Source organism: Perca fluviatilis, chromosome 5 (assembly GCF_010015445.1).
Source record: "Perca fluviatilis chromosome 5, GENO_Pfluv_1.0, whole genome shotgun sequence".
Taxonomy (NCBI): domain Eukaryota; kingdom Metazoa; phylum Chordata; class Actinopteri; order Perciformes; family Percidae; genus Perca; species Perca fluviatilis.
In genome coordinates, this window is record NC_053116.1 from 21646800 (window position 1) to 21674268 (window position 27469).

At 42.0% G+C, this 27469-nt stretch overlaps 1 protein-coding gene across 7 annotated transcripts in view; it reads right to left on the reverse strand.

Moving 5' to 3' along the window:
• Positions 1-3603: 3603 nt before the first annotated feature.
• The window catches only part of znf385a (zinc finger protein 385A), a 65000-nt gene continuing 41134 nt past the window's right edge, over positions 3604-27469 (reverse strand). For 6 of the 7 annotated variants that reach the window (XM_039801667.1, XM_039801670.1, XM_039801668.1 and 3 more), the window contains exons 3-8: positions 23856-23966; positions 18702-18876; positions 11799-12191; positions 8073-8257; positions 7356-7448; positions 3604-7013 (exon numbers count right to left, since the gene is read on the reverse strand). In XM_039801667.1, coding sequence (XP_039657601.1) covers positions 6765-7013; positions 7356-7448; positions 8073-8257; positions 11799-12191; positions 18702-18876; positions 23856-23966 — 1206 coding nt within the window. In that variant the 3' untranslated portion in view covers positions 3604-6764. Of the gene's footprint in view, positions 7014-7355; positions 7449-8072; positions 8258-11798; positions 12192-18701; positions 18877-23855; positions 23967-26549; positions 26994-27469 lie in introns of those variants that run through there. The other variant, XM_039801671.1, reaches the window with a different exon arrangement.

A 27469-nucleotide genomic window follows, 5' to 3' on the forward strand; every position in this document is an offset into this window, starting at 1 on the left:
ACTAATGGCAACATCATGTGACAGACATTTATCAAGACTCCCTTGAAAGAGTATAATATAAAATACAGGGATCCGTATTAGGACTAATATCTTGTCCTCTTTAGGGAAATTAAGTCAATCCATGCAATAACCCAACTCCCACTCAAGGGTCACACAAACTAGCCAAATACCCTCAGGATACAAGGGGACCATGTCATACAATATTCATTTAAGTGAATGATAGTAAACCTTGAGCCTATTATGCTTGTCATTAAGGGCTCTAAAGTGACTGTTGCCCAATATGTTGCTCTCACAAGGCATCTTAGAGAGCTGAGCTGGCTGTAGCTGGGTAGCTCACTTGTGTTGGCATGGCAGCAGCCCAAGACAAAAGCCACAATTGTAAGAGAAGGGTCTGTAGTCCTTCATGCCGGAGTAGGCGGTCAAGGCAAATCGCCCTTCTGCACTGTCGCAGCACATGCCATGGCTGCAGTGAATCTAATTAACTGTTCTCAAGCAGTGAATGGAGACTCTTCAATAAAATGTGCAGAATGAAAATCTAAGCAGTGTGCTTAAAACAATTTTAGTCCTGGAGCGAGAAAATGAGAGATAACAGAAAAGTATTGGAATGTACTCTAAATTAGGACGTTTATTAAATAACTGTCAGATGTTAAGAATCCAAGCATGTACATACAGTACAGCTAGTGTAAAACACTTCCTTCACTTCAATACAGTAAGAATGTTAGAAAGATCTGTCACGTTACAATAAAAGCCCAACAGTGGCATTTGAAAACTTGCAACCATGATATTCATATGCAGAACAAATTTGGACAAGTTCCTAACAGGCCATATCATCTGTGCTTGAATTGCAGGTGCATCAGTCAAAATACTGCAACATCATTTATTACATAGGAGAAATGTGTATAAAACTATGGTAGCACATACCAAACACAGACAAAATTCATCAACAAAGAGGAAGAGCAATCAGAAGATAGTAAAAATGTGATGTGTGGTGTTGCATACCTCGGTTGTAACAGGTGCTTATTTGAGTTACTGTTGCCTTTCTATCAGCTCGAACCAGTCTGGCCATTTTCGTCTGACCTCTGCCATCAACACGGCATTTTCGCCCAGTGAACTACCGCTCACTAGATATTTTCTCTTTTTTGGACCGTTCTCTGTGAACCCTACAGATGGTTGTGCGTAAAAATACCAGTAGATCAGCAGTTTCTGAAATACTCAAACCAGCCCGTCTAGCACCAACAACCATGCCACGTTAAACACTGTCTACAGTCCTACATTTATTGAGTTGCTGGCATGTGATTGGCAGATTATGTATGAAAAAGCATACATAGACAGGAGTCTCTGTGTCACCGGATAACGGCAAAGTCTCTGAGGCGCCGTGCAACGGCACAGTCTCTGGAAGGCTGGACGTCAGCTGAGGCTCTGGAAGGCTGGACCGCTGAGGCTCTGGAAGGCTGGACGTCAGCTGAGGCTCTGGAAGGCTGGACGTCAGCTGAGGCTCTGGAAGGCTGGTCCGCTGAGGCTCTGGAAGGCTGGTCCGCTGAGGCTCTGGAAGGCTGGTCCACTGAGGCTCTGGAAGGCTGGACCGCTGAGGCTCTGGAAGGCTGGACGTCAGCTGAGGCTCTGGAAGGCTGGACATCAGCTGAGGCTCTGGAAGGCTGGTCCGCTGAGGCTCTGGAAGGCTGGTCCGCTGAGGCTCTGGAAGGCTGGTCCACTGAGGCTCTGGAAGGCTGGACGTCAGCTGAGGCTCTGGAAGGCTGGTCCGCTGAGGCTCTGGAAGGCTGGTCCGCTGAGGCTCTGGAAGGCTGGACGTCAGCTAAGGCTCAGGAATGCTGGACGTCAGCTGAGGCTCTGGAAGGCTCATCCGCTGAGGCTCTGGAAGGCTGGTCCGCTGAGGCTCTGGAAGGCTGGACCGCTGAGGCTCAGGAAGGCTGGTCCGCTGAGGCTCTGGAAGGCTGGACCGCTGAGGCTCTGGAAGGCTGGACGTCAGCTGAGGCTCTGGAATGCTGGACGTCAGTTGAGGCTCTGGAATGCTGGACGTCAGCTGAGGCTCTGGAAGGCTGGACGTCAGCTGAGGCTCTGGAAGGCTTGGAGACAGGAAGGCCAAATTCCCGCTCAGTAGCCTGCCAGCGAACCTACATGAGGTGCCTGGCAAAGGCGGGGTCCTCCTCATAAAACTCACGGAAAAAGGTCACAAGACTCTCACTGACCAAATCAAAAGGGTGGAAGTGACAATGATCCGACAAACCACAAAGAAAACACAGAGACTAAATACACAAATGTTTGCATTAACATGCAGTTGAACAGGTGTAGCCTACCTAATAAAGTTGCCGTGGAATGTATATTCAGAGCAATAGGTTCTTATGCATACTGTTCACATCAGTAGGCCTACTGAATGACCTTGAACATCAGTTTTCTCCATTGTTACATCCAAAGCAATGCAGAGTTACACAAGCTTCATGTGTGAATAATGGTTATACTACAGAATGAGCAGCTCTTTTCAGCTATACTCCATTGTTTCAAGTGGACCTGCTTCCCAGTCATGACAGTAGGACCATCTAGTGGCTGAGTTGTGTAATGTTACAAGATACAGAGAACTGCTGGCAAGCTGTCACTCTGTTTGGGAATGCTTGAAAAAAAATCCCAGGGGAATGAAATGAGGGCCATCTATTACGGGAAATCAGCAATGCTCTTCAGACAGTACAATGCTGCTCTTTATCAGACAGTACAATGCTGCACCAGTCAGCCACTGCTCCTGTTAGCTGTATCTGCTGCTCACAAAGGAGATTCGGCAACGTCTGGTTTCAGCTGAGTCTCTTTTAAAGTTACAGCATTTAGCTCATGTTTCTGCTGGACCCATTACAAACGCATGTTGCATGGTCAAATACTCAAATGGAACAAATGCTCAATTTTCAAGTGTTTTAAATTGTAGTAAATATCTCAAAGTTTCCATAGATACCAAATACACCCAGTATAAACTTTATTAAGAACACATTAGGTAAAACCGTTCTGCCATGAAGTCCTCTTTTTAAGATGCCTATGTTTAGTTTTTGTATCAAAGAAGTGTTAAATAAACTATTGACTGTTCTGTGAATCCTCAAGTATGTACTAGGGCTGTAGATCTGTACATGCTTTAGATATACTAAAAAAAAGCTCAGTTTTTTTTAACTATGCACCAAAACTATGCAATTTCCTACCCAAGGCTGAAAGAGATGCAAGCTTTGTGAACATTTTTAAATGACAATACAATATTTTTTTTATGAACTCAGCATGGCCCTAAACTAAATGTCCCCTTTTTTTTTATTATCTTTTACATGTTCCTGTTTTTGCTATTTGCTGATTCTTTTATTTGCTGTTCATTTTACAGCATGGTTTTATCTTGCAGTATTTAAACTATTTTTATTTGGCCCATTTTTATTTTATTCCCTTGTTTCTTTACTTTATTGTAAAGCACTTTGAGCTACAGCCCCTGTATGAAAAGGGCTATATAAAAAGTTTAATATTTATTATACTGTACGATATAGTTTTTAGTATTTCATTTCATGAGATATGACATTTGATAGAAGGTGTTGGACCACACAATGATTAATACATAAAAACTCTGTAGACATTTGTTTCATTTAATGATTTATTGACATTTACTTTTTTCCCACCATGGTTTCTCTTGATACCATTAGTATTTACCATAAAGTTTCTTTTTCATTTAAATTACATATAATGTTTCACTCACATACACATTTATTGTTTAATTTTCTTATTGCAATAAACAAGAGTAGCCAGAATGAGTCAGGTATTGCTACAATTCGCCATACAAACTCTTTGTCCCCTCTGACAATGAAATTCAAAAATAACTTTATTGGCAAGACAAAATTACAAGATAGCCTCTCCAGCTCTCTCTCTCTCTCTCTCTCTGAGGCTGAGGGCAGAATAAGGCTAAGGCTATTAACCTAAACACAGCTAACATGAAATACCTGCCCAGAAAATAGGAATCTAACATCTATTTCCCATATGTGTAATGAGGATGGATTAGTGGGAATTACCACAGTATGAACATATCTGTGGTGCTACTACTTGACTGACCTACCAGGGACAAGATTGCACCACTTTGATTTGGTTGAGTCATTGATCGAGAATCTAGAATGATGGAGGATGATTGATCAGTTTTTCCAAACCAAACAAGTGCAGGTTGTTGTCTCCGTTATTGTGTTAGGCCACTTCAACTCCAGGTTGCCTCTGACTGATTGGTGGGAAGTGGGGAGAGAGCAGGCCCCGACACACACTAGAATACATATGTATACACACACACCAACAGGAAGGAGAGCACGGATCCTGGAATAGTATCTCACTCACAAAATGAACTCTGCAAAGAAGGTTTTGTTCAGCAACAAAAAAAGAGCACAACGGTGGAAGCTGACACCAAGCCAGCTTCTTCTTTAAGTAATGGCATTGATAATGTTCCTCAAGATTTTTACTTTAATACATTTCTCACACACACAAAAAAACAAAAAACAATTCAACTCAGTAAGTCCAACAAAGAAATAAACCTGTTGAACAATTCTAGCTTTAATCCCTTGATACCAGGCATTGTACCCTGTTTCCCAAACAGAGATTACCATAGTAAAAAGGCCCTTTAATATGAAGGGTCGGTCCCTAAGCCCAGCTACACCTCTGGCTCTCTCTGTCCCTCTCTCAATCCCTTTGAAGGGTTTTACTCCTCATGAAAGAACAGAAAAGTCTGTCAGCTGGCGTGCTCCCAGTTTACACATGACTCCAGACAACATGTCACAATGATAACAAGTCACTCTGATAAAAATTGCTCATTGCATTGCAATATTCAGACAAAGGTAAGACATTAGAGCTCATTGCTTCTCAATGAAAGGGCACAGTGTACATCTTGTTCAGAAAAAGGTGATTAAGCTGTCGAGCAAGAAAGGTCTGCTTAGCTTAGCTTTTGTGGCTCCCCACTGAGTCAATAGGTCTGCTTGTACTGTATGTCAGTCTGTCTTAGTCAACCCTTATATAATCCACCATCTAACAATTCAACCCTTCTTCTTATCCCTTCATGGAGGCAGTTTTTAACATTGTCTACCTACAAAAATATTTTTATTGTGTTTCCTATTTCTATGTGTGATATAAATGCTAACCAACAGTCCAAACCAAACAAAACTAAGTGCTCACCAGTCTTTGTAAAAGTCAAAATCATGGTGCGTTTCATGGCTTTCAGTTGTAAGACGGGAAGAATCGGTTGATGCCTCGAGCTGGTCGTCTTGTTCTGGCTCGGTTGTCGCTCCAGCTCAAGATAATTTCTCCAAGAATGTATTTGGCTTTCATCTTCCTCTTTTTAATTTGTTCCCTTTGAACATTATGGTTGCCAGTGTCGATGTGCCCTCTGCTATAGACTCATATGAACTATTGGAGATGGGGGAGGTGGGGAGGAGGATTGGGCAGCAATGGAAGAGTTCAACCCAATGACGCAGAAGCCTGACCCTGCAGGATCTTATTGTCAGGCTGCATGCAGAAACAACATAAATACATCAGTACACAGGGTCGCACCTAAGTCATACCGCCCCACCTACACAGTGAATCAGCCTGCGAATAAAGACCACGGCGATGTGAGGATGTTGACAGCTTTCTTTTTGATGGCTTAAGAAATCTCACCTCACAATACATATGAACTATGCTCTCTTCAGTATTGCTCAATACTGTAATTTAAAGAACAGATTATTGCCATCAAAAAAACAATCTAAGATAGGGATCATGTATCAAATACAGCAGTACAGTATGTACCAATGTGTGACTTCTGCTGTTTCTCCCATCCTCGTTCCCCTTTAGTGAGGCCCTTCTTTGACTGATATAGACTTTGGCAGATGTGCCCTGTAGCAACTTTTGTTGGTGCAGTCTATTTTAAAACACAGATTTGTTTTGGCCTGTGTGTGTCTGCATGCTGCCTGGGGTCAATCTACTGACCTGTGCCAGCCCTCCTCTCACCTCAGCGTCTCAGGAAATGAAAGGGGAGTGCAATCCCCCACAGTTACTTTTCTGTTCTCCTAACCCCCACCACCACCACCACCACCACCACCATCAGACATGTTCAGATGGCTACGACCTCCCTGTCAACCTAAGTTATGTTGTATATAGCGAAGACCTAGTGTCACAAACTGAAGAGTTGCTGGCCTTCAGCGCAGAAGGGGACGTGTACTGTACCGTGGAGGCTGCCACAGCTACATGTGGTGCATACAGCAAAGACTGATTGAAGCAGCTACCCTACTGACATAACATTATTGTCTTGGTTTTTGAGGTGCATAGGATGAGTAGAACACTTTGAGCCGTGATGACAGGAGAAAACCAACCTGGCACAGAATAATTATGTAACACTACATGTGGTTTAATCTTTCTAGTACGGTGTGCATGTGTTTCTTCTGTAGCTATCGAGGCGGCCATGGCAGGGCCACAGTGCAAGGGAGAGGGACCAGGGGAGGTGAGAGATGTACAAGGGAGTTCAATGCATAATGAAAAGCTCTCCTCTGCTCAGTCCATCTGCAGATCATTCAGAAGTCTTTGAAATGTAGGGAGAGTTTCAGGTAAAGGGAAGAAAGACATATACTTTGACTCCTCTCCGCTGCTCCTTTCCCTTGCTTCTCTCAGTTCAATATTTAAATGGTTGGAATTTCCCCCCTATCAATTGCTGTTTGTTGATCATGTTTGTATCTTCACAGTGTGCTTTTGGAGTGGCTGTTCCTGACTGGCCGAAGTCAGAGGGTGATGTGTCAGTAAGGGGAGAAGAGGATTTGCCCGTGGGTGGTGCGGATAGGCCCGGGGGCGGGTCTCAGGATGGCGTGGCTAAGAGGCGGGCCTTGTAATAGGTGATGGTGCGGGTGGTGCCCAGGAGCTGCTGCACGGAGAGCCAGATGGTTTGAGGAAGCTGCAGCAGCCATTGCTGCAGCAACAGCCAAGGGGCTGGGCAAGAGCCCTGCACCCAAAGCTTTGGTGAGATCCTTGGAGAAGGTCAAAGAAGACTGCAAACAGAAGGAGGTGCACAGAGAGACACAAGACAAGAGAGAGAGGGATAACATGATTAGTTCCAGAAGGTCAACACATGGAGGGGAAACATAAATAGACTTTCCTCTCCAGACTCTTTTGATCTATCATAATGCAGAGGTTTCAGTCCAATTGAGGTAATATTTTCAGAAAGAGGTCACAGCCAAAAACAGGCAGGCTTTTGTTGGGATCAAATAAACACACTCTAACCACTCCAAGGCATGCAGACCTCATGTTCTCAATTATCACTGTCTATGTAACCTGTGACTGACTGTGTCACAGAAGAAGTTAGAATTCAACAGAGAAACTTGAAAGGTTACCGTCAGATCAGCTCCCCTGTGCTTCTTGTGTCGGCTGAGGAGGGGGTTAGGCTTGCCCGCCATGCCGTCCCGGTGCCTTCGACTTGATATATGCTGAAAAGGAAAGAAAACAGGAAGACAAATTATTCTCACTTCCCCTAAGTGAAAATGATTACCATATTAACCCTTGTGTTTTCTTCCCATCCACCATGAATGTGTTGTCCTTCTGGGTCAAATTTGAAAATGAAATTTTTTTGGCACTTTTTCCAATGTTTTTGACACTTCACAAACATGTTTTTGTCACTTTTCTCAACACTTTTTTAAATTCATGGCGATTAAACCTAATTTAAATGAAATGAAACCTATTTTTTTGACTAATAGTCAAGATCAGAGGATGTTGAGTGAATAACCTATAAAATTGAATAAAACACCCACAATTCAATGAAAGAAATCATTAATTGTACCTGCGAAGATTGTTATATGGGTTCCATACAACATACATTATGCATCCATGTTATTTTTGGGCAATTTGATATAAAAAGGTTTAAACCATCAAAATGGACACAACATACTGAATATATATCTTAGACTCTGGAGACTCTGGACTGTTTTTGACCTGAGAATGTCTTCCATTATTAAATAATTATGGTAATTACAAAAAGTAATATTGTATGCAAAGTATTTTACAGATAACTATTAAATCCAATTGTTGGATGAAAAGGCATTTCTCCCTCCTACCTGTTTGAGTTGCAGTTCAGAGTTGACCCGCACATTGCAGATCTCACAGTGGAAGGTTCGTTCCTGAGTGTTGGGGTCCACCGGCCCCCCTCCCTGCTCTCCAATGGGCTTGGGGCCCAGGCGAGGATATGCCTTGATGGGGCCCAGCCCACTCCGTGCCTCTAAGATAGTTTTGTGTTTGGTACCTGCAGGCAGGCAGACACACACACACACACACAAACAAAAACACAGGTCAGCAATGCCATTAACCAAGATGAAATTACATATTTAGAAGCTAATAGAATAAAATGAACTAATACAGTGCCGATGTGCATCACTATTTATAACATATGAGTCATGCCGCTTGACAGTGTTTCTCTTTAACTCAGAACAGTGAGTTGGAGAAACAGTGACAGTGACAAATATCAGGGTATGAAAGAAAAGAAAGAGAGAAGAGAGAAGAAAGAAAGAAATGTACCACTGGCTTGATTCTCCAAATAATTGGCCACATACGCACAACATACAGAGCATGTCGCTGTATAAAGTTGTAGTGGTAAGTTGTTACCACTAGAGGGCTGCAGTCAGACAGCTGTACAGCTGAATGATGAACTCAAAGCCCTCTCCAATGTGAATATTACAATAACTGGTTGATAGTGTTTGATCAGTGGAGTTGGTGAGATACAATCATACAGTGTGCACTGTAGTAAATTATATTAGTAAATTATATTATGATGCAATGACAGCGCTGGACCACTGAACCCTCACTGTCAAGATCAGTCATTTTGACTGCAAATGTCTACATTTTGAAATTTAAGGCCGGTTTGTCTGGTCTTAGGATGGATTTGCAGTCAGACATTTGCTCCGCTGATCATGACACCTGCACTTTTTACTGCTTCACTAAATATTCATATACTGTATGTGATGAAATTGCACTATTTTACTATTTTTCTTTCTGCCTTTTGTCATACTGGGTAAAAATCCAGATATTTATTCTATTATCGGATTCTGAATGAGGTTTATGCTGTATAACACATCATTCATACTGCTGAGCAATCAAAAAAGGGGCCCTTGTTTCATTACAGATTGGTATGTTACACTACACACAAACCAATTACATAAAAAACACAACAGATGTTTTTCTTGGCAATACCAAGTAGTAAAAATGTACATATGAACTCATGGCTCGTAATTGTCAGATTCCTCAGAGTCCACCCAACGCCCTGCTATTAATACAATCATGATTCCAGGCAGAATAAAAACATATTCTTACATATTCAGCAATTCAAAAATTATATTCTGTCAGATGTTGTCAATAAAAGATGTCCACCAGCTGAAAAAAGGAATTTACAAGAGATTCTAAACTGTGGGGATTCATATTTCATACATTTACATGAAGTATTTCTATATGCAGTATTTTCTTAATTTGAACAAATCCCACTCCAGGGGGCTGAATTTGCAAAGCAGACAGCATACAGAAAGGTGCTCTTGCACATTATTTTCCCTTTCAAGTGGTCTGCAAAGCAGCACACCATAGAGTGTACCAGAATACTTTCTCATTAAATAATCACACATTTTGTTCTTGGCTGAAAACGTTTAGTCATGCCCCCCCATCGACCCCTTTGCCTCTCTGCTCACAAAGTAAAGCATCCCACTGTCTTTGGCTCTACCTTTGAGTCACTCAGTCTGAAATCCCTTTGAACAGAGTTAAGGTTACAGAAGAGAGAGTAATGGTCAGGGTAGGGTGGCTGGTGGGGAACATAGAGGCTGTGGGTTCCATTGGGGAGGAAAGGGCTGGAATGACGGATTTCGCTCGTGGCCAGAAAATGTGCTCTTGGGTTGTCTGTTTTTGCCTTTGTTCTATTTTGGTCTGACAATGGATGGCCCAGTGCTAAGGTTGACTCATAGTGTAAACCAACACACAAGCAGACAAGTCACATTTGAAAACTAAGAAATAGGAAATGGGTTAACAGAAAACGGTTGAAATAACATTACATAAACATCATTATTTTTTTTTATTGCTGTTCATTCCGTGACACGCATGCTGCTCATGTGTCTGCATGACATATGCTCTTATTTTTTGAACCCCGCTAACATGCACAGTTTTGATTTTGAGAATGAGTGAGGGTGATTGTTTCCAGATTGTTTCCCTCATAGAGTTTCAACTGTTTCAACTCTGTCATTCAGCGGTTGAACTTTGGAGCCAAGTAGCTGACAGCAGGCTGTGACTCAGGGGCATGTTTAGAAGCTGTAGTATGTGTGTGATCTCCTTTTATACTTAAATTTGTATGTATGTCGTAATCACGCTAGTAGGCATATGTAACACAAATGTATTGCAGTAGTTGTTAGACGGATAAACAATTAATAGGCGCCTGATAAAGCACAAATTCCAAAAGCCTTCCAGAGGTTAATCCAACCATAATGGTGGCCGTGATTGCACTTTTATTGATTACTGTAATACTGTATCCAACTGTAAGAGGTATTTGTTGGCTGCTTTAATGTCTGGCTGAGCTGGCTCGCCAAACATTACTCAAGGTAAATGGGATACAGTTACACTGATGTGGGGTCAGTCCCTCAATGTCTGTGTCTCTGTAGTTTTTTCTTCTGTGTAGGAGAGTGTATAAATAATTAAGAGAGGAGTTCAGCAGATACAAACTGTCCTCACAGAGACAAATGGTCACAGGGAGAGCTAAGTCGGTAGGGAATAAAGGATTAAAGCAGACAGTGTGCACCTCAGGGGTATTTGGAGCCCTAAGAAAGTGTTGTCATGTGTGAAAGCTGTCTGGCAGAACGTTGAGGCTGGTATTGTGGTAAGCTCAGCCACATAACATATTTTTCTCTTATTCCCTCATGCAGTGGTTACCCGCCTTAACCATCCTCCTCTGCAACCTTTTCAAGTGGAAGGCTTCAGGCTATGGAGAGCCGTTTTTATGCTGCGTTCTGCAAATGATAAGACATGATGAATCTTTAAGTGGGGGAGAGTATTTTTTTTTTTTATAATCATGTCTTGTATGTGTGAAGAAAGTGGAGTGTGTTAGCAGAGTGCTGCATGAGAGTGTGGGCACACACACACACACACAGAAACACCCACCCACACACACACACAATGCCTATATATATATATATATATATATATATATATATATATATATATATATAAAATGTTGACTTATAAATGTAATTTAACTGATCATTTAATAGGAAGTGTTATTACATAACTACAAATCTTCAGTTACAATATGTAATATTGTTGATGAAGAAAATATCTTATTTTCCAAAATGCGAATATGTCAAATTATTTTCAAAGCAGTAGTTGTGAATGTTGTTTTTCAATGAATTTCGTCTCTTAAACTGACCAGTTTTTGGTTTTCTCTGAGGCCACTAATGTCTTCTCATCATCTAGAAATGCATTATTACATTTACAGCCATTGCACATTATTTACACTTTTAGAGTATTTTTTAAATAGAATGTCATAATATTTAGAAGTTGCTATATGGGTCTTTTTTGGCAAAATTCCTCTGACACATGAGTGAGACATTTTGTTTCCAGCAGCAAAAACAACAACAACAACAACAACAACAACAGTGTGGTTTGAGCAGAGAAGAATTCAACCACAGAAAGGTTCCATCTCCAGAAACTCATATTTCATCAACAGAATATCCAAGAACATCAAAGTTAATCCCACATGGTTTGCTTACCAGCGAATTTCAGAGTGTGCAGAAGCTGAGCAATATCAACGCAGAACCCACCTTTGTTGTGGGCCTCCAGCTGTGACAAGGAATTGACAGCCACCTTGCACAGTGAGCAGTACAGCAGCTTCTTGGCCTTGTCCTCCTCTGTCTCTGGATTGGCCGGGCTGGAGGCCGTGGTGCCGGCAGCTCCTGAAACTGGGGGTCCAGATCCGGGTTGCTCTGAGCTGGCGCTGCCAGTGCCGCAGCCTGGGGAGGATGAGGAAGGGGGGATCATTGGAGGAGTGTGGGTGGGCAGAAGGGGGCACACCGAGGGGATGGGGGAGTCTATGGGTGGGGTAGGCGGGGTTGTAAGAGGGAGAAGGGGCCCCGGGGCCAGCAGCGGCCCTGGGGCCAGCAGCGGCCCTGGGACCAGCAGGGGACTGTTTAACTGTGACAGAGGCCGTGTTTCATCTGCAAAAACAAAAAGAGAAACAAACAAAGAAATAGAATAAATGCCATATGGAGAAAGATCACATCACTTTTTTGTGGTCCAAAAAGTACATAACTCAAACAATAAAGTGTTTTACTATTGACTTCATTGTCTTTAAACTCAGCAGTGTAGCAAAGTACCCCTGACATAAACTCTCTGCTATGTTAAACCACATCGCTCACCACTCCCAGTCGAATGTGGATAGCACTGCCTGCTGCGTAGATCAGACAAACCAACATAAAGCGCTTAAAGACTGAAGTGCTTTTTATTTCCTATACTGTAGCCTATAGGCCATAATTGGTTAAAAAGAGTTCCTTTTAATTTGAGTTACAAGAAAGTGAATCAGAGGAGGAAAACCTATGTCCCATATAAAGCCAAGGGCATATGTTTTTAGACTTATTGAAGTTTTCTTCTTCTTTCTTCTTCTTTTATCTTTCACTGATGTGGCCTCATCTTATTGAAATGTTTCTTGAAGGGAGAAATAGGAAACAGATACCACAGCCTGTGCATGCTTTGACTCACACCTGTTGTTTTTGGCTGGGTTTAAAGCAAAATTGCACTTGCTTTGTCACCAGGGCAAAGGAAATATTAAGTAAGCAATCCTCTCACTCTCTGCTTACTTTCCTTCTGTTAGCTCTCTGTATCTTAATTTTTTATTGTTGCATATTTAAAATTGCATGACGGTGACTTTTTCTTTTTCCATCACAGAACATGTTTTATAAATACATTTCCATACACATGTCTCTGGTAAACCACTCCCATATGCAATGCCTTCAGTATTCACTAAGCAATGGGTGTTGGCTGAAAAAGACCCTCTAAATTTGGGTGGGGTATTCAGAACTCTCCCCATCAGCAGGGACCAGCAGGCCCTCGTCCAAACTCCACAGGATGTAGCGCTGAGGGCATGCAATGGAAAAGCCCCACAAGATTATGGTATTAAAGGGATACCATGGAGTATTTCTGGGAAGAAAACAAATATTGACTTTAACAGCTCAATATCCTTTTAAGGATTACCACATGCTTTGTCATTTTGTCACATGGCAGAGTCCATAGGGGTCGTGATATATTTATGTTTTTGTTTCACCCTGTGAGTCTTATGTGACTACAGAATCATTTGTGTAATGTATAGTTGCTGTGGCTACTCGATTGCATCATCTCTGATGAAGATGCCATTGTGAGTGCTTTCCATTCCACTGCTTTCCAAGATCAAAATTCCCTCTCTTTCCATATGGTAAGTTTCCAGCTGCAAGGCTGCTGGCTGCACAAAGCGTTTGTCAAACAGATGTTTTGATAAAAAGAAAAAAATTCTTACTCTGACTCTTTATGGCATTGAGAAGTCCATAAACCAGGTCTGGATCAAAGTACAGTGTGAGGGGTAGTGCTCTAATGGAGAGGTTTGTGACTCACAATATCCTTACTTTGCTACACCGCTGCCTGAGATGGTTAGGTTGATTGCAGTGCTTGTACCTACAAGTGCATGGCGGCAGAAAGATAGAGAAGCTAAAGTAGTTCTCTCTAGTACTGTTGTTGAATTTTGCCCACACACAGGCACGTACACAGACACACAGTTTCATTACAATGTCGACAAACAAACCCCTAATCCACAGTGTCCAACATGTGATTTGAGTTAAAATCAAGTGGGAAGAATAGAGGTGGTTGGCCAAATAGTAATGAGAGATTTCATGATTGATGATGGCCTGGAGGTTTGCTTTACCAAATCATCACATCCAGTCACTGTTTCACCTCATACCACAGTAAATGCCTCCTACACTCATCCCCCTTACAACAAATTCAGCTTGAGGCTAACCCCTCGGGGCCTCCATAACCACAGTTATTCACTGTCTGTCTCAGCAACCCAAAATTATGTATCTCACTGAGCAGCAAAGTGTTTGTTTATGTCATATTTACTGACTAAAATGAAAAGCATGAAACATTCATTTTAGATTTGCTATTCTCTCAGAGTAGCGAAGACAAATTGCTGTATTTTTCTTGCCCTGAGAATCCCACTGTCAGAATTATTTGAATCTAGGGATATACTTTAAGTTTAATTAAACATTGATAAGGGAGTTAACTGACCTTCTTCCCTGCTAGCTGGCCTCATAGCCAAACAGAAGAAGGCATTATTCACTGGGAAAGGTCAGCAGAGGGAGATAACTCAGTCCAGATGCTTTACACTATAGCCTGGTGTGTCTGCATTGCCTTAATCCACCTCAGGAAATTAAAGCTATGTATAGTATGCATTCCATGGGGAGATTTTTTGTTGATAAAGCCGTGAGATTTAATACAGACTCATTAAGATTCAGACCAAAACCACTTCCGTTGTTTGCTGCAAGAGTCAAAGTTCATACTTATTCCTTGAGTGTGACATTTTGTCTAGTCAGCGATAGCTTCTTGGAAATGTAAAACATATCTGATTGTGGAATTAGTGTGGAAGGCAGTGTATTAAGGAGTGCCTATGTAAGCAAATGAGAATGTAAGTGATCCCATAGGGTCGGGAACCAGACAACAAATAAGCTTTTTGCTGTTAAATAAAATGTAAAGCTGAAAGCAGAACAACAGCGTTATTGCCATAAACAATCCTAGGTGTAGGTGGAACATAGTGCAGTGTTGGATATGCTTTGTTTATTTCAAATGTCGAATGAAAGTGGTGCAATTTAAACCAAGGTAAACAGATTACAGAGTGTTGCATTATTGTGATTGTGAGTCTTAAGTATTGTGAGACTCTGTTCCAGCAAAAAAAACAGGAGGTTTAAGAGGACTGGTGTATTGACTGTGTGGGTATGATGCCCATTCTTAATGTTTAACGAGTTAAGAAACCCAATGCTTGCCCTACGAGAGCCGAGCCTCATTGATAATGCAGTTGGGTGCCTTTTTTCCAGTCTGGCCTGCAGCCTAACTCTGAGTCACACACACACACACACACACACACACACACACACACACACACACACACACACACACACACACACACACACACACACACACACACACACACACACACACACACACACACAATTATGTGTATTAGATACCTATGTTAATTATTTCAGGTTGATTTAGTCAAATATCTCACTTCAGATAACAAAATCCCCAGAAAACTTCAAGACTAACAACAAATATAGACAGTGCATGAAAAGCCTTTCAGGTCTTTGTAACTCAATACTATAGTCACCTCATAGCCATGAAACCCTAGCCCTCACATGAAAGTCATCTGTTTAATTGACCTTGGGTGTGTGTGTGCCTGTGAGAGTTTTTGTGTGGACTTAAAGAGAGCCATAATATCAGGGTGGATTTAACAGTGTCCTTCAATAGAGTGGGAGTGTCAGACAGCCGGGGAAGGAGGGAGGGAAGAGAAGAGTTTCTCTCCAAGTAGACAGCTGTCTCTCAATCACTCAGCCAAACCCTCACTTTACCAGGCAAAATCCTCCAAAGCCAATGGCCCCCTCTTTGCAGGGCATCTCTGTACAGAAACCTTGTGACCTGTTCTGAGAGCCGTAAGGTAACAGCACTGCAATAACTGACCTTTCAACTGTTTTATCCTTCAGCAAGGGCTCAATATGTCCTGATTACGGCCATCACTGCTGACTGCATTTGATATGTTAAGGAGAAGTGATGCAGTATAAAAGAGAAGGTCATCATACCAATACTAGACTGTACTTTGACTGTATCATATCTGAATGTCTCAGAAGACTGTCATATTGCGTAAAATCCCAGATCAACAAATGAACCATTCACAGGAAAAATCACTCAGTCAACAACAAATGCTGCTCCGTGTTGTAATAGATTTGCACTGTGGGAAATCTCCTCGTCCTTCCATCTTTGTGCTTGCATGTGCCTGACCACATTGTTTGTGTATGTGTGTGAATGCATTACAGCCTATGTGTGTTTGTCAGTTTCAGAGTATCTGCCCTAGAGTGACCCATGTTAGTGTCCACAGACCAAACCAGTGTCCGTCCTCCAGACGCTGCTTTCCCAGTTAAGGCCACGCACAGCTGCCTGAGATCTTTCCACCTACCACGAAGCAATGGGACAGGATCACGCTGAGGACATGCATACTACACACACACAGTCATTCACTCACAAACAAGCAAGCGTAGAGGCCGACCAGGAAGAGAAAGGGTTCCAGGGTCACGAGAAAGAGGCTTGGATGGAAAAAGGCATTCTTTCACATGTTGCTACTTTCATATCTCGTCATGGCAGGCTTGTTTTGGCTTCTCATGCTTTTGGAGTTCGCCCCATGAAGTCTCACTAATGGCGACAGGCCTGGAGCTGATCTCATATCCCCCATGAGGAAAGGAGAGTGGAAAGGACTGGCCCTCTTACTACTCTGGGATCAGCTAGAAAAATATCTTAAGTGTTATTTTTATGCAGAGTCTAAGACAGTGAAATGCTAATGTCTTTGCTCTGGTGTGTTGCATTTTGGCCTTTATTGTACTTGTGTTTCATCTTTTCATTCATTTATCATGTTTGCTCTGCCCTCCCGTCAATAAGGTGGAAATATCTGGTAAACAGTCAGCTACAGAAACCTTTGTAAATGTCACCAAAACATGGCTGGTCTATTCAGCCTCATGTTTGATTCAAGGACAGTGGTGTTATGAAATCAGCCACGTTTCTTTAAAGAAGGGGGCGTGGTTAGCTGACATGGCACATGAGGAGGGTGTGGTGTTGTTGATCTGATTTAACCCAGCCATTACAGGTGTGTGGAAATGGATTGAGGAATTGATTCAGGAAGTAGAGGCGGAGAGCTTCAAGAAGACGCTACAGGCCACACACGCTGGAGACAAACATTTTGGAAGACAGATTCCTAGTGAGTTTGGTTAAAGAGACGTTTTCTTGTTTCCCATAACACAACATTTTGTAAATACACCTTTTAAAACCTGAACTATAACATAGAGAGCGGGCTCGCCAACGAATGACACTGACGAGTAGCGGACGAGTAGCGGACGTAGTAGGGAATTACTCTTCATTAAAGTCAGATCATCGGCTGTCTCTGTCCTTTCAGATGCTGGCTTAGATTCTGGTCAAACTCTTTCACAATGGAGTCATCTTTATTTTTCTTAATCAGTCTTAGCACTCATTGCTACCACCCAGAGCTCAGGCAACATGGTCTATTTTGACTCTGTGGCAGATGATGTTTCATCTTCTCAATAACTCACTCAGGAGTGTGCAACATACACAAATATATGCACACCACAGTGGTGTTCTTTGAAAAGATGCCAAGAAACCACCATGTTTCTGCTCTGAGTGTAAATAGATAGACACCATCCCAGTTTAACAGAGCTGAGCTGAACAAAGCATTGATGCATATGTACACTCAAAACAACACTGTTGTTGTTGGACTGTTACAAGGAAATGTATGCATTCAAAATATTACTTCAGTGATATAAAGTATCAGCACCAAAATATACTTGAAGTACCAGAAGTAAAAGTAATCATTACACAGAATGGCCCATTTCAGAAAATTGTATTATATTATTAGATCCTAATTATTGAGGCATTAATGTGTACATGACTTTAATTAGGCAACTGGTAAAGGTGAAGATAATTTCAATTCCTGTATATATTGCTAGGTATTGAACATGTATAATATATAATAATGTATTAGTTTATTTTTATTTTGTATTAATCTAAACTTGCAAATTAAATAACGCTGTCAAATAAATGTAATGGGGTAAAAAGTGCAATATTTCCCTCTGAGATGTAGTGGAGTAGAAAAATAAAATGGAAATACACAAATAAAGTACAAATTTCTCAAAATTGTATGCAGTTCTTGAGTAAATGTACTCAGTTACTTTTCACCACTGTTGAATATTATATATTTGGTTAAATGTGTGCTAGCGTTTTAATTTGGGCTTTTTAATCTATTGGAAAATGGGGTCAGACTTCTGTTTTAAGATGAATTTTTCTATAAACCTACTTTACTTAAGTCATCTGATCATCAGCTGTTTTCATTAAGCATTTGCCAGAACTTACTAATTGTAGCTGCATTCAGACAGACTTGGACCCACTGCTTTGATTTCTTAATGTAATTTGCTTCATCTATGTCCCACTTTTAAAGTTACTTTCTCAGTATTCTGAATTCAAATTCACTATAACTATCACTGCGATCTCCAAATAAAGCAGATAATCAAACTGTCTAAGGTCAAAGTCTAGTCTAAGGTCCTGGCACCTAACAGTTTTAGAAAGAAAGAATATGAGACACGACTGTCAAAGTGCAAATAGTTCATGAGGTTTGTGTGACTGTGTTGTTGACCATAAGCTCTGCTGCAACCACATCAGACCACACAGAGAGCTGAGATGCTCACAAGAAAAACAAAACACTGCAAAGCCACAGTGATTAAATGCCTTTGTTATTCTTGCATATCTTCCATTTCATTTTCCAGCTGTATGATAAGCCTCTAAACATCCTGCATGGATTGAAATGATTATCTCAAAATTCGCACATGCACTTTCTCTGTTTCTAGTCCTGATAATATTTTCTGCTGTCTCACCCGCTTTGCTGGGCTCGCTGTCTGGTGCAGTGCCAGGGACTCCGGGCGGCGAAGGGGAGGAGGTGGGGGGCACAGTATGATGCTTATCCCCCTCCTGAGGGCGACTCTTAGAGGTCTCGATGCCCTTGATTCTCCTGGCATGCCGGTTTCCTTTGTAATGGGCTTCTGCCTGGCTCTATAGGAGAACATGAAGCAACAAAAAAAAGTGCATGTTGTAAGTTTACACCAACAGGTGAATAAAACATTGCAGGTTGGATTAGACTCACTGTGACACCACACCATAGCACTGCACACACATGTCATTGTGATCACATGTTATTTAATATACTCTGGGGACTGGAGCCACAGACAGCAGGCAGGTTATGGATTACAAGCTTGGGAACAAAAAGATGCAGTGATGGAGACATTCAAGACATAGACCTGCCCCCTTGTTATTTAGTCATCTTATTGTCTTATAGGTTTTCAAATTAGCAATAGATTATCCTGCAGTACATTGAGTCTAACAAAACATCTCCGGATCATCCGTTTGTCTACATTGGGCATAACTGCTCAGCTCAAAGTTTTGACATACATCCTCTACATACGTACAATGTGACAGTACTTGGATCCAGCTTTTATTTCTACAACCATGCTGACAGACATACCAAGGGGAGTTGAACTCGGGGTCAGTGAGATGCCACACTATCTGCCTGGAGGGCTCATAAGTCCCGCCCTGACACTCCCCTTCCTTCTACAACACACGCACATTATTACAGTACACATTATCAGTTGGAGGCTGGCATACGTCATAAATTCTGTGATCGCCTTCAGCTGCTCACTGAACAGGGTCAGGCTCTTGTGAAATCCCAGACTTATACATATGTATATAGCTAGTACATGCCAGCTAAGACCCTGTCTGTAATATCTCATAGAAAGATAAAATGGGGATGCAGAGTGTGGAGGTTTTCAGGGACTGGAGATCATCCTGCATTCCAACAAAGAAAAAAAATGGCACAGAGATCTATTACAGAAGCTAGTGTGGCTAATCTCCTGATGAAAGGCTAGCTACTAGCTAATATGTTTGTTCAGAGAGTAAACAACAGAGGCGAGTCATTTGTCAGGAGACTACCAGGGGGGGGGTCTGTCTCTAGTCTGTGTATGTTTGTGTGTCTGCACAGAGCTATGTGGGTCTGGGACAACATGGCAGATGAGATGCAGGGTTATACTGAGCTGTCGCCAGCAGTCTAGCTTCACAGTATGGTAAGTTTGAAACACAGACACACAAACATAGGTGGGCAGGGGGTATTCATGTAATACTATTTGCCATCTGTTCACCCGTTCTTTATCTCCCCTCTATCATGGTTTAAGTGTCCCACAATTAAAAGCACAAAAGGCTCCTTACTGATAGAGACACATCAAATCAGTGTGGCACTTGAGTCAGATAGCTCCCTGCTGTCTCCACAAGTAGGTTGTCTGAGCAGATGTTATGTCATGTGCTATCGAGGGGCCAGTGATGAAGATGATTATTAAGTGGCTGAATTACAGTTAGTTGCCAGGGAGAGAGATGGTCTTAAAGAGCGTCTGGCAGCTGCCATAGGTGCTGAAAGGCTTGGGACATCACACTGACCACAGGTTCAGGAGTGGGGATAGATTGGCAGGGGGCATGTTTGTAGGCCGCTTGTGTATGTTTGCTGTATGTGTGTGCCTGATGGCATCCATAATGTGTGCTGGCACAGTAAACCGAGGCAGTGGCTGTAGTGATTTAGAAGATCACATGTTTCTTGTAAATCATGATGACAAACTGGGCTCTAGATATAGCAGACTCTCTGTAACTATATTGTGTCAAAGGGGTCTTAAGAAGCTGCTTTAGCAAAGTCTGTAGATCAAGGTGGAGAGAGCTGTGGGTGCAAAGTGGGATCTGATCACAGATAAAAGAAGGAATGAGAGGAGATAGAAGGATATAGGTGGTGCATGGCAGGCCGCCACAGAGCAGGCTCCCTTAACCTCTCTAACCAAGCCAAGAGGATCAATTGCCAAGCAGCTGAGTATTAGTGTAAGGTCCTGGATGAAGAGAAGGTAAAGATAGTCAAGGGAAGATGAAGGATATATGGATACAGAACTACAAGACATGATGTAAAGAGCTGGACTGAGAATGGGAATGATATAAAAGAGACAAGAGAGGAAAAGCTTCATGACATCAGCCTGTGATTAATTATGCAGAGGGTTCAAACTGAGCAAATGCTTTCCAGCATGACTATCATTCTGAAGGGAAAGCTGTGATGTTACAGTATGGCTGCAGCTCCAGATGAGACATAGAGGAAAAGAGTTAGAGGAAAAAAAGAGAGGAAGATCAAAGTGAGAGAAAATAATATATAGACTGGGACAGTAAACAAGCAAAAAAACAGAGTGAGAGGGGCGGGGGAAAGAGAAGAGAATAAGGGATGTATATCAGCCTATAGTCTTGCTGCAGCAGTGACGCTGGTCAATGCAGCACTACAGAGCCTATGATGTCACTAATGCAGCACGCCACCAAGGTTATTGTGCATAAACTACTATTTAACACCTCACGCCATCACACGACCCAGGGACTGTGGGGCACAAACCCTTCCCCGATCCTTTCCTCATCTCATCTCCTTCCCCTCCAAGTCTCCTCTCTCCCACTTTCCCAAGATGCACTGGGGCTGTCAGAGCCAGACATTAATCCATGCCCTTGACGAATGCATCTTATAATAAGTAGTGGCAGGCAATTTTAGGCATTTCCACACTGTAAATAATGCAGTATGGGAGACGGAGACAGATAGAAAGAGGGGGAGAGAGAGAGAGAGACAGGCAGAGAAAGAAAGAGGCACAGAGAGAAAGATCAAACCGGGATGCATGAATGATGGCAAAATGATGCGCGAAATAAGGGGAGCATGGGGCGCGAGCAGGAAGGCAGAACTAGATCCTTTGAAGACAAATACATTCATTATGACATTACATGGTAAGCCCAATCGCTTTTTTTGACCTAAACAACCCAATCAACTCCCAGATGTAAGATAAAAACAGAGAAATGTCAACATCAAGGGCAAAATAATCTTTCTCTATCAAGACATAGCCCCGGACTGGAAAAATGAGGCAGGGAATGCGGCACAGGATTCTTCATAATGTTTCCCGCTGTATTTCTTCACCCATGAAATACTCATCCTGACTTGACAGTATGCAAAAGAGAACAGCGTGGGTGGGGAGTCATTCTATGGGGATATAAAGGACAGTTTTTCTCCAGCCAAGTGCAGGACAGCACCAATTACACACAGCCTGCTGCAAGTTTGACATTGCTGATATACTGCAGTGTGTGCCTTTTTGCTTGTGTACACTGGAAGCAAAAGTGACAATGACAGCAGAGAGGTGGTGCAGTCCTGCATATCATAATCCTGAGGATTTACATGTGTACATGTGTGTATTTGTATGTCTTTTATCTGTCGGAAGCCAGAAGATAGACCAAGGTTGCAGTAGGAGTCACCAATTGTTACCTCTCACACGTGTACAAATAAACATGACATGGCCAAATGCTATGCTTTCACATTTATTCATCTTTCTTTATTTTAGATCTTTATTTTAGAGATAGAAAATCATACCTGTATGCATCTTACAGTAACTGGTCTAAACTCTTTTATGGCATGCTCACCAGATATTTTCTACATTCTTTTGTAGCTTGTGACAGTTATATTAGTCAGTTTATTGTTGTAACAATGTTTTTTGCGGCCCTCTTGGCACGGCATCTCTTGAAATTAAGATTTAAATCTTAAGAGATTTTTACCTGGTTAAAGAAACGGAAAATAAAATTATTCATAGTATTAATTGTACTGTAAGGAGGAGGGGCATACCTGGCCAGATATCATTCTTAGGTTCACGCCAAAAAATGGCAAATATCAGAAGTAATAGAAAAAAAGGTAAAGTGCAGCCTACTGCAATACACAGTATTTATTACCCTACTTTGCACACTTTCCAGTGAGAATTGCTCAACCTACAGTCATTTGCTTGTTTTGGTTATAATTTTAGGCTGGATGTGATGGCAAAAATACAGTATGGACAAATTAGGTGCTTCTCTTCTTCTTTCTTTTTTTTCTGTCATTAAAACCATAGTTTAACCATTTAGTTAAATATTTAAATTATTCAGATTCACTGTATAGCTTACCTTTATCCATCAGGACATGTCTTTACTAAAGAAGCCTCTATTTGACCGCTAGCTGTGGGGCTCAAAGTATTTCATCATATAAACATCTTTGTCTAACTGCTTCCTGCGCCTATGAAGATATACAGCAGAGAACTCTGCAAAAAGTAGGCTCAAGATTACAGCCCTGCAGCTCCCTGACCACATGGAAACCATGATTGTAGACCTGAGGAGTATATATAGCACCGGTCCACTCCTTAATGTTGTGTATTATGGATGGATGTACGCCCTGGCCCTGAAGTCTGCACCACTGAATACAGAGCATCACAGCCAAATTATACTCTGCGCACATGACATTTGGCACTGATGTTGTCATGTGTCTGTCTGATTCGTCCACAGCAAGAAGAAAAGAATGAGAATGGGTTTGCATAACTAAAAATAAAACACTTCCATATGATTTTTGTTTTCTTTCATTTCTCATCAGTCATATATGCAAGTTGCCCATGGGTATAACGTGCCATTAAACTCCCATTATGAGTTTAGAAATAAACTACACCATATGGAGAAACAGATAAAACTGCTGTTAAAATTAATTGATAGAATTATACAAATGCATGAAAAAAAACACTTCATTTTAAAGAGATTCTTACTTGATGGCGTGCTTGTGTGAAATTAACTTCCCAAATGTTGAATATCTTAAATCAAGCTATGTTAACATTGATGGGCAAGAGAAAATCTCCTTGAAAATGCAGGCAAAAATCCTAATTCTCCCTCTCGGCTTCTGCAGCAGCTCTCTCGGTTTTGTGCTGCAGTGATTATTGCTTCTACTAGCTCCACACCGTCTTGAAACAAATTAAATTCCAACGGGGTCAAAACTGCCAAAACACAGCCCAAACAAATGTACCACATCCACTGTGTCAATACACGCACTTGGGGGAGCAAACAGGATAGAAAGCCCTCCAACACATTCCTAAAGAAAAAGTTTTTTTGTGTAAGTGTTGGGTTTATTTTATGTTTTTTTTTACCTCTGAGTTGAAGCGGATCTGGCAGACGTTACAGGAGATGACTGGCCGCTTTGTCTTGATCAGTGGAACTCCAAAAGTGTGGTTGATCACGGCCTTCTGCACCGGATCCATCTGACAGAGAAAATGACAGAGAAAGAGAGGAATCTGTAAGCTAACATTCATACTCACTTACCACTTCTACAGTTCTGTACTCTAGAAGTCAACAGCCTTGAGTGTTTACAGTGTTAGTCCAGTGTTTGCTGTATGTTTGTTTTTATGTTCAACAAACTGTGGTCAACAGTGTTGACGGCGTGTTGCTAGCTGAGACACCGGTTCCATCCTACCCAAGCTCAGGCTTCTGATCCTGACCAGGTTGTAGTTTCATGCTGTCCCTGTGTTAATTGTTTCAGCTGGGACGTCCATCATCTACATGGTGTTAAGCACCTCGTATAAATTTAACTTGCTCGCTTTAAGAGCTCTCCAACGTGACAGTGGCTAAGCCGCACACTTAAACTCTGCCCCAGACACACAAGGCCCTGCATGTACCCATTTAAAAGGGCTCTGTTCCAATTATTTGTCTATGTTTGAAGCTGCATTTATCTAGCGATCATTGTTAATTGACCTTAGCATTAGTGCGGAGTCAATGGCTGGTGTGGATTTCCACCACAGACAATTGTCTAGCACTATGTCTACAGCTAAAGCAGGCAAAATGTATAATATGATGTGGCACTGTATGGGTAGGCAAAAGGAATGAAGAAAAACAAAAGTCCTGGCCTGACAAGCAAAATGAATATGATGCTGTGTGTTTTGAATTCATAAGGCACTGAGGGAATGTTCCAGAGAGTACTCCAAGTCTGATGCAAGTCTGTTGGTTTGGAGAGCCCGACAGACGACAGACTAAATTCAGCTCATTCCTACGTTTAATTTGGCCAATCACCAAATTTCCCTTAAGCTATCTTGCACCCAGAGCCATGTAGTCTCATCTAAAACACAAATGGCTCAAGACTCTGGCCTGAGGAGTGACGGAGACACAAAGAGCGCTTAAAATGACTATTCTTATAACTCAAAAAACAATTACAGTTTCTGCACGGTGCATGTTACTCGGCAACTGCAAAGAAACAGGGTAAACAGAGAATGAAAGAAATGGGGAGGAGGCCCGAGACATTTAGCTGGGTGACAGGACTGTACAAAAACACACCATCTGGAGGAGCTAATGATTGAGAGAGTGCGAGAGGACGACGGACTGGAACAGATAGAAAGAGAAAGGGAGGGAGAAATGGGAACAAGCCCAGAGAGAGAGAGAGAGAAAGAGAGAGAGAGAGAGAGAGAGAGAGAGAGAGAGAGAGAGAGAGAGAGAGAGAGAGAGAGAGAGAGAGGCCCAGGCCGGACATTCTCACATCGCACATTCTTATCTCATTTGGCTCTCTTTCCACTCCACGTTCCATGACTCTCTCCATTTCTCTCCCCAGAAACAGCCTAAAGTGTAGGCTGGACTGCTGCTATGAATTCAGATAAATAGAAGGAGATGGGCGGACATTGAGCAATGACATTGGTCAATGAACACTTTCTGTGCAACTGCATGAATACCTCAGCAGTGACCATGCAATAGCCAGCTGAAGACAACAAAAAATCAACTCATGTTTTTTATCAAATCTTTTAAACTCCTGCCTAATGTTACCCCAACTCCCACATTCCAAACAAACATAACTGCATAGTTGTGTGTTAAATACTGTATGTGGGTTTCCATGCTGTGACCCATCATCAAGTTTAACAAGAGCTGAACAGGTCTTGGTGGAGTAACTGTACATGAATCATGGGTTCTTCCCAGCCAGTCATACAGTACTCTGGGTGTGGGTCGGCTATGATCCATCCAGTCTATTCAGCTGTTAAAAACACCACCCAGCTGCCAACAAGCCTTTTTGGACAGCAGCTTTTATGGCCTCTTACCCAAATGTTCTCCAAAACATGTCCTCATGAAATAGAAGCAGAGCATTGTGATGCAACTGAAGAGGGATTTTCCAAAACTCGCTCAAGTCGAAAATCAGCAATTGTCTTTCAAATTGGCTGTGTTGCCTGCATTATTAGTTCAAATCACTTTAATCTCTAAAATCTGATCAGCAAATAATAGATATTGTCATTTAGATTAATAGAAGTAGAATTAGTGAGTTTTGGAAACATGTCAGCTCGAGTATGTGGTGAGAGCTCTGGCAGATGTAAGTAAACCACACAGACCTCTGACTTTAGCATCACTTAGCGGTCACATCAACAGCTCCACAGAGCCTTAAGACCGAAACACCCTAATGCCTTTTGTTAACACAGAGCTTCTTCTGTGGAGAAACAGCCCAAAGAGCAACCAAGCATCTCCCGGCGCTGCAGAGCGGTATGCACCTCAACTCAGTGACATCTTTTTCTTTCACTTTAACCTATCTCCATTCTTTATTTTTCAGTCTTTCATTCTGTCTTTGTTCCGCTTTCTTCTTCTACTGTAGTGTGTTTGATCAGTTCTCTGCAACAAAAGCAACCAAAGAGGAATGCACTGTTCTGTTACTCTCATTGGGACCACTCTGGCAGTCACACTAAAGTCTGGACTGTGCCAGATAAAAACAGCCCTTTGAGGCTCTAAATTCTTCAGTACTTTTGTGTTGTGCCCAGATTAAGACACTGTTGGGTGAAAAACAAACAAACAAAAAAAGCTCCAAGCATTTAGGTACTCACCTTCTTCTCCTCTGTGTCTGTAGAAGCTTGGAGCTGCATTGTTCCTCCTGTGTGTGTGCTGCTGGCTGAGGTGTGTGTTTGAGCCTCAGCATGTACAAGATTGAGATTGTGTGGTGCACCTTCTTTACTCATTCAGCCCCCTGGTCGGTTGTCAATGCTGAATACATAAGTCAATAAAAAAAAAAAAAGACTTGTGCCGAGTGATGCATTGCCAGCTACGTTTTCTTTGTTTCCCCTCTTTGGGCGCACTCTCTGCTTCTCTTTGAAATGCTGCAAGAGGAGAAGTACTGTAAGTGTCTGCTGTAAGGATTTTCTCAAATCTCTGCCTTACTTTCTTTTTTTCCACTGACACATCACCTAACAAGTGCCTGTTCCTTTTGTTCAGCCTCCTTCTCCTCTCCTCTCAGTTGCTTTCTCTCTCTCTGCCTCACGCTTCCCTGTAGTGCATTTCCCTCAGTCTGCTTTCCAGTTTTCTCCTCCCCTTCTCTCTCTCTCTCCCCCCCTTTTTCATGCATACTCGATCTGTCCAGATGCAGCCAGGATTGTGTGTCCCACTCTCCTCCTGTTCAACTCTGAGCTTTTGCCCGGCCCAGCAACCCCCAACCAAACCACATATAAACACACACACACACACACACACACACACACACACACACACACACACACACACACACACACACACACACACACACACACACACACACACACACACAAAATGCTCTTCTTCTCTGGTTTCTTGCTACAATGGTTTGAAGATATGTGATGTCTTGCAGCCAGACATCAGTGCATCTAATAAAGCCCCAAAACACATTCTAAATGATTACTAATCTGATTAGTGGATCAGAGGCAACAGGTGTGATGAAATGTCAGTTAATTAATATGGAGAATAGTGCTGGAATAACACTATGGAATAAGTTTAG